This window comes from Amia ocellicauda, chromosome 4 (assembly GCF_036373705.1).
Source record: "Amia ocellicauda isolate fAmiCal2 chromosome 4, fAmiCal2.hap1, whole genome shotgun sequence".
NCBI lineage: Eukaryota > Metazoa > Chordata > Actinopteri > Amiiformes > Amiidae > Amia > Amia ocellicauda.
Window position 1 is genome coordinate 55023842 of NC_089853.1, and position 12965 is coordinate 55036806.

The window sequence follows — 12965 nt, forward strand, 5'->3', positions numbered from 1 at the left end:
TTCCCTACATAGCTGTGTTGTTGATTTTCAGAGAAACATCCATTTGTTATCATTTGTGACATGAAAGTGACGTGAAGTAGGCTTACATTTTGTGGAGTGATTTTCACCCCCTTTCTTTCTCTGGCTGAAGAACAAAAGGAGAGAACTTGACTTTGTATCCACTTCAGTATCAAAGCTGTAATTTACCTACCCTTTGGATATATTGTTACAAAGTATTGTTCTTCTTATTGATCCTTAAATATGTTATTCAATATGGTTTTAAACAAGCATTCTTATAGAGTTTTTAGTGACCATTTTATGGATACAGAGGAAGTGAAAATTCCCTTAAATGAGGAACCATTCTGTTGGTTAGGGAGAGGTCAGCAAAAATTGCAGCTTTCGTGACGTATGTATATTATACGGCTCGTTGATAATTGTGCGCAGGAATCAATACAGACAAACAAGAACATGGCCGTGTCTTGGAAATGAGTGTCTTGTGAAGATTTTGTATTATTGTTGTTTGGATGTATTGTTCTTGTGTTTGGCAGTTTTTAGGTTAGTTGAGTTTGTCATGACAGACCTATATAAGAAATCCCTATAGAAGCCGTGCGTGTGCAATATGAAGCAGCTTTTTTTAATGACACTATGAGTGAAATTGCCCAAGTTAAACCAACAGTGGTGCATCTCTGAGGTAAGGGGCGGGGGGGAGCCCCTTCTCAGGGACCTAGAGATATTCAGGAGAACTGTCCCCAGTTCTAAGAAACCTTTTTTTGAAGAGCAGTATAAAAGTTGATGTTGAAGTTAGAAATAAATACCACTCTCATTAACTAGTCATTTATTTAATTTCTAGCTCCCAGCATTTAGAAAGTGTAGGGTGATAATGCATACTTTTATGACTGTGTTGTTATCATTAAACCTTTTGGGGATTTAACAACTGATAGAAGTGTCAGTCTTGAAAAAGGGGGTGAATCATTTTGATAAAGTTAAGTTTTTTTTTTTTTGGGGGGGTTTAATTAAGCTGTAGCTATTTATATCACTGCTTTAAAGAGCAAAAAAACATCACAGATGTGTAAATGATTCTTCCAAACATAAAATTATCCCCTTTCCAACTTAACTTATAATTACAACCAGCAACAAGCTTCCCTCTTCAGGGCTTTGCTCCAGTAATAGTCTTCTTTTACAAATATGAGATTGTAGATTGCTGAAATGTAGGAGTCTAGTCCAGTGGCGCTCAGTTGAAGCTCCTGACAGCTGACCATAGTTTTGTTTTATTTTGTATTCCCCTTTCACATTTGAATTCCTTATCCATTAAAATATGGTATACTACTTAATTTTTGTCTATGGTAGTTTTAAGTGTGATTGAAGTTGAATGGTGATTGATTTAGTTAATTATGTTTTAGTAATGCTTGTTTAGAATTAAAACTAATTCCAGAAGGATTTAAACTGAGGATTCAAATTTTCATCGTGGAATAATAAAGATGAAATGTTTGTTAGAAACTGCAAAATGGTAATAAGTGATGTTAATCAAATAATAGAGCAGAATTAAATCCACAGGTTACCGACAACAAAGTTTCCTTACACCTCACACTATATTAATAGCTTGCTCTGATTTTCAATTTTTATGCTACCATATGACTCATGCTTTTTAACTGACAAAGCAAGGAAATGAAGAGCAAACATAATTTCTTTATAGATTGAACTATACACTAACTGTAATTCTGTGAAAAGGGTCAGACCTAATAGGTGTTTACTTATTATCCATTATTTAAAAAATCTTTCTGGGATACAAGGAATGTAACATTTTGAATGACCTTTTTTCTTTTTATTTCTTTCTTTTAAATGATTGCTTTGTAATGGATGGAACTGATTAGGAAAGGTCTTGAGCATCATATAGTCTCTTCTCCAGGAGACAACTGTTTTCAATGACATCATTGTCTAGCACGGCATCAAAGCAGTCAAACTTCTAAAGCCTCTTCTTGACATTTACAACCACAGTCAATCGAAGGCATATTTTGGAATTTGGAGTATAAATTATGTACACATGGTGTAGCTGAGTGATTGTAACTTAAGGGCATGAGGAATACAGTTGACCATTTAATAAGAACTGTTGAAATGTAACGGTGAAATTAAATGAAATGAAACATCAGTCAACTCAACTGCTTAACATTTTACTCCAGAAAAACAATATGATTATACCCAAGTAAATCTCCCATAATGTACACATACAGACACTAACATTATAAAAACGTAAACCTAAACAACATGTAAATACAGTGAGACCAGTTCTGTATCCATTACCAAGTTCAGGGATATTAAATCTTTAAGTAACTGCTTGGTGTACAGTTTCCACTATCATTACACTATAACACTATTCTTACTGAACAACATTTGAATGAATGTCCACATTGAATGACCCCAGACCAAGGTGACCTAATGAAGAACATTTTTGGCTTCTTTGTTTTTTCTGCATTTATACACAGACTAGATTGGCTGAAATATTAATCTGAGAGTTTTATGGAATTTGCTTCCACTAAAGACTTATAATTTCCTTTGTAAAAACAGCTGTTATGCTTTGATATGAGGAACTGGCAATCAGGAAATAATTAATTTAGAATTTTGAATAATTTAATTAATTATATAAAGTGAGAAAATATTAATTAAACTCCACACAAGCTGAAAAATCTGTAGTCGTTCTTTCAAGTTTTTATGCATCTAAAGATTCTTTTTAATGCATAATGCTGTTTGAAGCAGAACTGATCCTTCTTGTCTCTCTGACAAACAAACAAACAAACAAACAAACAAGAAAGCAAACAAATAATTAAATGCATGTAAAACATTTAGTCAACTTTTTTTCCTGCCTTAGTCCTTCAACACTAAGCCAAGTGGTTTCTCTGTACTGGTTAAACACGTCTGACTTTCATACACAACAAGGCTTAATTTTACCACTGTAATGAATGTGATCCAATTATACTAATAACAGAGTTCAAGACAGTTCAGAGTTCAGAGTTCTTTTTTAATAAAAAAGAGGTAGTGTGTTGTGACTGCTGTATTCTAAGTAGATAAGGGTTGGAAGAAAAAACTTACTTGGCCTACAAAATCTGGCATCATTTAAAAGTTCCTATTTTTCTAAATATAAAGCTGCACATTAGCAGTCACTTGTGAAGTCACAGTGCCCATTTAGGTTTTAAGACTTCCCAGATTACCTCCTCTTGAAGTGGGATGTGAGACAAACCAGCTAAACCGAGTTCTTCCACAAGGTCATGAGAGCTGTTCTGAAATGATTCCCCAGCGAATCAGATAGAGAGAGGGAGAGAGTGCGTGGTCTCTAATAAGAAAAATATGCATGCCCTTCTGTACTGGGTGTTAGCTTTGGTTTCTACAGTAGCTATATTTAGGGGTTTATATAAATATGGATACAAATGTGGTTGCAAAAATAAGCAAGTTCATAAAAGCAAGGCTCTGTACCACACTGAATTGTACAGCATTTGTGAGCCTATTTAGCTTTGTTTTTTGCCTATGAAATACCACAAAAGACCCCCCACCATACGCACAGACAAGCTTAGTTTTATAGAGTTAATAGTGAAGTTGTGCCCCATTTCTCTGTTCACTGTGCCTTCAGAACGACGATAACCTCTAAGATGACATCTTAAATGCAATTGCATTTGACGTACAAGCTATACGCTTTCCATCTCGCTGGTTACATGACCATAAAATGGACACTTGGTGATATACAGTGAGGCAAAAAAGTATTTGATCCCCTGCTGATTTTGTACGTTTGCCCACTGACAAAGAAATGATCAGTCTATAATTTTAATGGTAGGTGTATTTTAACAGTGAGAGACAGAATAACAACAAAAAAATCCAGAAAAACGCATTTCAATAAAGTTATAAATTGATTTCCATGTTAATGAGTGAAATAAGTATTTGATCCCCTATCAATCAGCAAGATTTCTGGCTCCCAGGTGTCTTTTATACAGGTAACGAGCTGAGATTAGGAGCACTCTCTTAAAGGGAGTGCTCCTAATCTCAGCTCGTTACCTGTATAAAAGACACCTGTCCACAGAAGCAATCAATCAATCAGATTCCAAACTCTCCACCATGGCCAAGACCAAAGAGCTGTCCAAGGATGTCAGGGACAAGATTGTAGACCTACACAAGGCTGGAATGGGCTACAAGACCATCGCCAAGCAGCTTGGTGAGAAGGTGACAACAGTTGGTTGAAGAAACACTCCCTTGTTCTGGGGCTCCATGCAAGATCTCACCTCGTGGAGTTTCAATGATCATGAGAATGGTGAGGAATCAGCCCAGAACTACACGGGAGGATCTTGTTAATGATCTCAAGGCAGCTGGGACCATAGTCACCAAGAAAACAATTGGTAACACACTACGCCGTGAAGGACTGAAATCCTGCAGCGCCCGCAAGGTCCCCCTTTCCCAAGAAAGCACATGTACAGCCCCGTCTGAAGTTTGCCACTGAACATCTGAATGATTCAGAGGAGAACTGGGTGAAAGTGTTGTGGTCAGATGAGACCAAAATCGAGCTCTTTGGCATCAACTCAACTCGCTGTGTTTGGAGGAGGAGGAATGCTGCCTATGACCAAGAACACCATCCCCACCGTCAAACACAAAGGTGGAAACATTATGCTTTGGGGGTGTTTTTCTGCTAAGGGGACAGGACAACTGCACCACATCAAAGGGAAGATAGACGGGGCCATGTACCATCAAATCTTGGGTGAGAACCTCCTCGTGAATGGGTATTCCACCATGACAATGATCCAAAACACACAGCCAAGGCAACAAAGGAGTGGCTCAAGAAGAAGCATATTAAGGTCCTGGAGTGGCCTAGCCAGTCTCCAGACCTTAATCACATAGAAAATCTGTGGAGGGAGCTGAAGGTTCGAGTTGCCAAACATCAGCCTCGAAACCTTAATGACTTGGAGAGGATCTGCAAAGAGGAGTGGGACAAAATCCCTCCTGAGATGTGTGCAAACCTGGTGGCCAACTACAAGAAACGTCTGACCTCTGTGATTGCCAACAAGGGTTTTGCTACCAAGTACTAAGTCGAAGGGGTCAAATACTTATTTCACTCATTAACATGGAAATCAATGTATAACTTTTTTGAAATGCGTTTTTCTGGATTTTTTGGTTGTTATTCTGTCTCTCACTGCTAAAATACACCTACCATTAAAATTATAGACTGATCATTTCTTTGTCAGTGGGCAAACGTACAAAATCAGCAGGGGATCAAATACTTTTTTCCCTCACTGTATTCTGCGATATTTTTCTGAATCTTGATATTGAATCTGTAAATTGAACTCCTAGAGTCATCCCACGTCTGACTTACAGTCAGACTTGCGCAGATCTCCAGTAACTGGTGGTTTCTTCACTTTTATGTGACCTGTTTGAGGAGAATATGAAAAATACATACAGACTGGGGTTTAACCATGGAAAGGACAAAAGAAATGCTATCTAAAGGTCATCTCCTGAATGTGTGGTATATGCCTCTGAGAAATTCTTCCACCTGTTTAATAATGTTTTAGAATAAGTATTTTAACTGAAGAGCGTATTCTTAACCTGACCAGTTAAAGATCGCTCTCTGTGGGGGATTTTACCCCTTGTGTTTTACAGGGTACCAATCTGACTGACATCTGCACTGAGCTGCTTCTGCATGGCAATTTACTGAAGATATCTGCAGGAAACATTCAAGAGAGGGTCTTCTTCCTGTTTGATAACCTGTTGGTCTACTGTAAACGGAAATCAAGGTAAAGGGCCTTTCTACATTAGCAGTACCCATTTGATACCTGTACCAGAACCCATTCAGAAGTGAAGGTTGAATGCATAGCTTTGAATTCCTGTCCTGAGCATTTTCAAGTAACTGCCACTTGGGTTTATTGGCAATTCTCATGCTTGTCAGTTTGCCTCAAAAGTTCTCTGATTGACGTCTTGTGGGAGACCCAAGACAAATTTACTTTAGAAGCTAAAGCAGGCTGATAATGCTACAGACTTCCTTCCTCTAAGGGAAACAGTTGGCAGGTGGAGATTCACTCGAGGCCTGTTTCTTTAGTCCAGGTTATCATATAGATAATCAGTGTGAGATCATTGAGAATACATTGCTCTGATGGAAGTGAAATTGGATGAAGTTCAAGTCGTCAACTGGGCCCCTACGCAGAGTGTGTTATTCCATCTAATAAAGAGTCAATACAGTGGAAACATATAGCTGTTGATTTCTAATGCAAATATTGTTGGTTTTAGTAAAAGGAACTCTCATTGTGAACAATCCAATCAACACATTTCTGCCAATCTTGACAATTGTGTTGCTGATGAGCTCTGTTGTTTTGTATCCAGAGTGGCAGGGAAGAAATCAACTAAAAGGACCAAGTCAATCAATGGACCACTGTACGTTTTCAGGGGCAGGATCAACACAGAGGTGATGGAAGTGGAGAACGTGGAAGATGGAACAGGTTGGTCTTTGTTGGTTTGATTGGTCCATGCTGTCATACAGTACGCTGTCTGAATTCCGCTGGAGCAGTTTGACTGACTGATGTCTGAATTTCAAATAAAGATGGTTCAAGGATTTAGTGAACTGTCAGATTGTCAGAATGGAAGGGTCAAACATATTTTTTGAAGTGAAGATAAATGTTCTGGTAATTAATTAATGAACATTGCCAGGAGAGAGTAGTTAACTGTGCTACAGTGGGATGTACAGTAAAGTAGCAGTGCATGATATTAGCCCATAGCACCAGTTTTCAGTATGACTTACAGTGGTAATGGTGACAATGCAGAATCTTTCAATTACAAATGAATACGTTAGACATTTAGTTTTTCACAAATATCCTGCAAAATCTCACAAACGCACGACCATATCTATTTCAAATACCTCTCTTGTAAGCATCACTAATTGCGATAATTAATTTAGATTGTCGTCTCAGACACTGTATTTGTGTGGTGGAAGTCAGAGTGCTCTTTAGAGGAAATGCTATTTCTCCGCATCATCTCCAAGGTGCTTCACTCACTGCACCACAGGTGTGAACCTGAGCTCGGTGGCTACAGGATGGCCAGCCGGGCTCTGCCAGATACACGCCGAGAGGTTTCAGTGAAACCACAAAGAAAAACATCTCATGAAACTGGGTATCTCTCGAAAACAGAATGCTAATCAGCTTCCACTGTTCATTTGCAAACAGATCTTTTTTCTTTCCTTTTTTTTAATCATTTGTTTTAAAAAGAAACCAAAGTGACAGACCACTCGGTTTTGTATGTCAAGTGTGATTTGTGTGCCCAAGTAAAACATTTTGCGATCTTCCCAAGAAGTAGTTGGTGACGAGAGCTAAAGATACTATATTTTATATATATATATATATATATATTAACAGATGCATTGATGTCAAGGTTAACATCCATTCCTATCTAAAATAGTCCAGGTAATAGACAATTGTTGATTGATTTTAGGGTCTTCTTCACTTTTTTATTTTTGGCTGGAAAATCACTTTTAATAACTTATTTCTTTGGACAATGCGTTCCTTCGTCTCCCACCAGATTGTACCTTAACAGCCTAATCAAAATTAAAACAAATGTCATGGATTGGATATGTCATAGAATTGTATCATCCTCTGAATTTTCTGCTTTATTGTACAAGTGGTGAGAGATTTTGCACGGCGAGGCTGGACTCTCCAAGGGCTGTGATTGAATTGCCTGTTCAAACAAGCCTTTCTGTAGCGCCTGTAAAGCAGCCTGGCGCACTCACTACAATTCCCTCCCTGTCCCAGCGCTGGGATATCCTGCGTAACTGTAATTCTACTGTATGCCCACAGCATAGTAAGCACAGTACACATATTCATTGACAGTTGCCATAGATTCAATGCTGCTAGTCTGAGGTGAAGTGCAGTGGAAATTCAGAAAAAGGAGCTTTGATGGGAGGTGACTCTTTCTCAATGGAGCATCCTTTATATGGATGTGGGGGGGGGGAGCATGTGCAATGACCATCTGTGATTTCTTGTGTCGATTCAGATTGACTATTTCAGTTTCTTCTAATTGAGTCGTTTAATTAGTTGGACATAACCGGAAATTGTTTGTGGAACGTTAGCACATAATGAAGTCCTGAATGAAGTCCACCAGTTGCTGAAACTAGATGGATAAAAATACAAATGATAGAAACTGAACCAACAAAGCTTTGTTCAAAAAAGTGCTTTATTTAAATAATGTTTTGTATATGTATATATTTACACACTCACACACTCACACCTCAGGTTACACTGCTTGATATTAACTACTTTCAATGCTATTCTTGGCACAATAGGATATAAAAACTAATTAAGGAGATGGACAGAAAAGCCTGTTCTGACTTTCAAGCACAAAACCATCTTGCAGCATCCTTTTTCTGTTCAGTGGAAACAACCCTGTCTTTATATAATAAAAAAATGAAAAATTAAGGCCATTGAAGAATCCTCCATATCTCACATTTCCAGGTTATTCCACACACATAACCAACCAACAAACAAAAAGGAATATGATGATTGTTAAAAATTGCATTTGAATTCCCACGTGGTGAGGGCAGGATGCCAGTCCCTGGGGGAATTCGAGGCATGAATACATTTCCACATCTCCTGCCTTCGCGCTTGCTCCAATTATTCATGAGTCTCATTGTACACAGGTTCACCACACATCAACACTTGCAATATATTTGAATATTATTCCCATAAGCTCCTATTTGAAGGTTCTTAATTAGCACAATTACCATTCCTGCTTGGGCAAAAGATGCCTATCAAACCTCCATTAGGCCTGTATTGTTGTTTTGCAGGACATAAAACAATTCAGTAAATGCTGGTTGTTAACAGCAGTGGTGTGCGAGAGCCACAGGGATGTGTGAGAGACAGTGCAGTGAGCAATGTCCAGTCTACTGCAGATATCTTTGATTATTCACCACAGATGCTGTTACATACAGTCAGGTTTCTTGTTTTGGTAGAGATTGGCACCACCTTGATGCAAACCCCATGTCCCAGTACAGCACAGCATTATTTTCAATATTATATGGGCAATTGTAAGCTTTTCATGAATCTACATTTTAGTTTGTCAGTAAGAAGCCTCCATTCAGGTTTCATATGCGATATGATCTGATATTTGAATGATGGATATTATTCACCATTAGGAATGATAGTGCCCAGGCTATTCAAGCAATACTTACCCTAGGGATTTGGTGCCTGTGTTTAATGAATCCCTCTTTGTATGACCAAAGGCAGAGGGGTCAGTCATGTATTCTTTTTGCAGTTGGGTAAAATCACAATCAGCTCTCTTGGTTTTATTGATCAAAAGCAAATCCAAATTGATTTTTGTAGTGGATTCTTCAAGTGGGTTAAATTCTAGGTTAATTAAAATGATCTCAGACTAAAATGTAATTGTTGTATTTATAAAAATAAAAAGTGATGTGTGAACATTTTTGAATGGCACTCTTTTTATCATGAGGTTCAGATATTGCTGTGGCTTTTTGAGATGATACTATACCTCACTGTAGACCTTCATGATCTGAACACTGTGTGTGATTTTCTTAATGGCATTTGAAATGCATCTGTGTTACATCAGAGCACTAATATTGTGCAGCCATTGCCAGTACCTAAACAGCCCATGTTTGCATGAGCTGAACTCACTTCCTTTATTTTGATCGTTGCAGCGGATTACCACAGCAATAACTACACAGTGACAAATGGCTGGAAAATCCACAACACGGCGAAAAACAAGTGGTTTGTGTGCATGGCCAAGAATGCTGAAGAAAAGCAGAAATGGCTGGATGCGATTCTCAAGGAGAGAGAGCAGAGAGAGAGTGAGTAAAGGAGAAAATAACCATGGTTTCTTTACTTATATATAATTATATGTATATATTTTGTTATTTGTTTGGATTTCTAACCTTTTCTGTTTGTGAGACCTTTATACCCACCCCATCCCAGCTCCAAAATAGACATAACAGCCTTTAATCATTTTGTCAGACCACAGTCTGCCCTAACACAGACGGGAAGGGCAGGAAGCTCCTGGAACGAGAGGAGTGACGGGGCAGTTTTAGAAACATGGTTCACCTTGGCCTTTCCTGAACCTCAACATGCCTTCTGCTGTGTCCCATTTACTCCCCATTCTCTTCTGGCGTGACATCGAAACCTTCTTGTTCCTGGATGATTTAGGTTGGATTATTCCTGAATCAGAAAAGCGTCTCCTTCTGAAAACCCCTGTGTAAACTGAATTAATCCCCAGCATGCAGCTGGCTTCATGGATTGACAGTCTGTGTGTAATAATGCATTCTTCAGGCACCTTTGAGATCAGTTTGAGTTTGTTTTTCACAAGCTTTTATTGTTTAGTATTTAAAGGTCATTGAAGGAGAGCATTAGAAGCCTGCTATAGTGTTGTACCTGCAATAAACCACCATGTTTTGTTCTTCGGAGAGAAGACTGTAGATATTATTATCAGTGAGCTCAATCTCAAACAATCCTTATGTGCTGAAAGCAGATTGTTGACCCTGGGCCTGAAATAAAGAAGTGGTGGCGGTGCGCCAGTGAAAGCTGCATGAACTGATGTATACATCAAATATCACCAAGAGCAGAACGTGTTACTATTCTTTGAAAAGCAACAGCCGCACATTGCCAGCAGGAGATTTATAGGTACTTGTAAAACTGGCTTTTTCATTTGTATAGCTGGCTCTTTCAAACTTTTTCATTTTGTTTATGCAAAAATGGAGAACAAGCATTAACAAACTAATAGTAAAATGTAGACCAATTTACAGCTAAAAAAAACTTTGATCCACCTACTAATAGAAAACCACAAACCTGTATTCAGTGCCATCGCAATTTTTTTATCAGATGCATCTTTCTTCAAAAGACACATCCAGTACATGTTTGTAGCTGTTAGCAGGTGAGGCGAATTGAAAAATTATAAATTATCATGTCTGTATTCAAATAATGATCTTTCATGCATTTTAAATTAAGATTAACGTATACATTTTATTATGATTTGATTATTTAGTAAGCGTTTCATTTGGATATGATACAGATCACAGTAGTAATATGAAAACAGACATTTTAAATTGATTGACAATCTGTGTCCAGACCACACAGCCAAATATACTGCTTTTGGTTGTGCTGTTTAGAAAAGAAATGCTATGTTTACCGTAGAAATAAATAGTTTAGCTTTCTGCATTATTGGAAACTGCTGCTTGTAAATTTTTCGTCAATCATGCTAAGAAAGTGGGGAACCCATTGAGTGAATATAAGGTTCCATAAAGGGTTTCCTTGTTCAATGAAATGTTTCACTAAACTTGTTCACATTTAAACTCAAAATCTTTCATCTCTATATTTCTGTCTGGCAAGCTTTTTCATTGGAAGGGGCAGAAAACAGTCTTCTCACCTCAACTAGATATAAACCCTCCCATTAATGTGAAAGGAAAGAATAAAGACATAAAGGAGAATGCCCTCATCTTGGATTCCTTTGTTTGCTCTTATTGTACTGTCAAGATAAAAACCCAGTATGCATGCATTCTTCTCTGCATATTTATGAAGAGAACAAGATGTGAGAGGTTAATCTACATAGCGTATAATACTGTCCCACCGCCTGGCAACCTCTGAGCCAGAAGCAGCAATACACTCTGGCGACATGTGTTGGTGATTTCAACACAAGTGTGTAAGCCCGATCTGGGGATTTTTTTTCTTCTTCTCCCTGACAGTAATAGAGTGCAAAGGGTCAGTACACAATAGCTGGCTGCCTTAATGTGCCGAGGTCTGCTATCGCCTCGTTCGTATTAGCTCTGCCACATGGATTCTCAGCGCCAGCTTTTGAAATTCTTCTCAAGCACCAGAAAAACCTTGAGCAATAATCAGAAGCCCCCCTGACATCTGCGTTTCACAACTCTGAGCTCCACCTTGCAGGCAGAACCCTTCAAAAGACTTTGACAAGGAATAATGAGACGGAGAGCAGTGGTGGAGGTTTTTGGCTCCCCACAAGGGAGGCCAGTTTGATAGGATGACCTTCAGCAAGCCCATGACCCCACCTTCTGTATCCTTCAGAGAGTTTATTTTTTTTATTTTTTTATTATTACATTGCTAGTAACATCACCACTGCTATTCAGAGGTAATGGTGAGACTAATTGGCTGGAAAAAAAAAAGTGATGTACATATTTTGTCCTTTTGCTTTGATGCTAGAATGCAAAATGAAACCTTCACCTCTCTATCTCACTCAGTTTTTGAAAAAAAGACACGCTTCATAAGAAAAGCATCTCAGTATAGGCTAGGCTGATCTAATCCCAGGTTGGAAGTGTCCCATAACTGTTCAAATGAGAAGTGGGTCTTTTTGAAGTTCAATATGCACCTTGGATTGAGAAAATAAAAAAAAAAGCGAGGCATATATTCACAAGGGGATGGAATAGCACCTGTCAGATGTTTGCTTGTCTTTGTATTTGATCCCCTGAAATGATGTCTGGGGTTTGTTTTTTCATTTTCTTGACAAGGGTTGGAGGGTGGGGTGGGTTAGTGTGACACCCTTTCACTTGCAGTCTATCACAATGCTTGACAACGCTTCCCATGGGGCTAAAGATATATTTTTTGCATGCAGGATAAGAAAAAAGTAACGCTCTTACAACACATTAGACCAGTGCATTGATGATGATGATTATTTATGCATTATAGTACTTGTTAAAAATAAAATAAAATATGAGTAGAGAGACTTAAAGTTAATCTTTTGAAGTCCTGTTAAAAATTAGAAAAGCATTACATTGCAAAAACAGCACATCATTCTAATGGAAGAGAAAACTGAACTGGATACAAAATAAAGCATTTAATTCAGCTCAGCCCAGAGCCCCTAGCTTATAAATAAGTGAGAGGTACTCTTTATAGCACTGTTGCATGACACTTTAAACAGATACTAAATCAGGGTTTAGAATTATATTTAGCTTCCTAAAGAGCCTTGATCAGACCTTGCCAGTGGTGTTACTTTAGGAGGACTGCTGGTCTTAGTCGTTA

The 12965-nt window shown here is 38.2% G+C and overlaps 1 protein-coding gene across 1 annotated transcript in view; it reads left to right on the forward strand.

The window, feature by feature from the left end:
- Positions 1–12965, forward strand: part of prex1 (phosphatidylinositol-3,4,5-trisphosphate-dependent Rac exchange factor 1) — a 122222-nt gene that overhangs the window by 45495 nt on the left and 63762 nt on the right. Inside the window, exons 7-9 of the mRNA XM_066702811.1 lie at positions 5608–5741; positions 6325–6440; positions 9641–9790. Coding sequence (XP_066558908.1) covers positions 5608–5741; positions 6325–6440; positions 9641–9790 — 400 coding nt within the window. The remainder of the gene's footprint in view (positions 1–5607; positions 5742–6324; positions 6441–9640; positions 9791–12965) is intronic.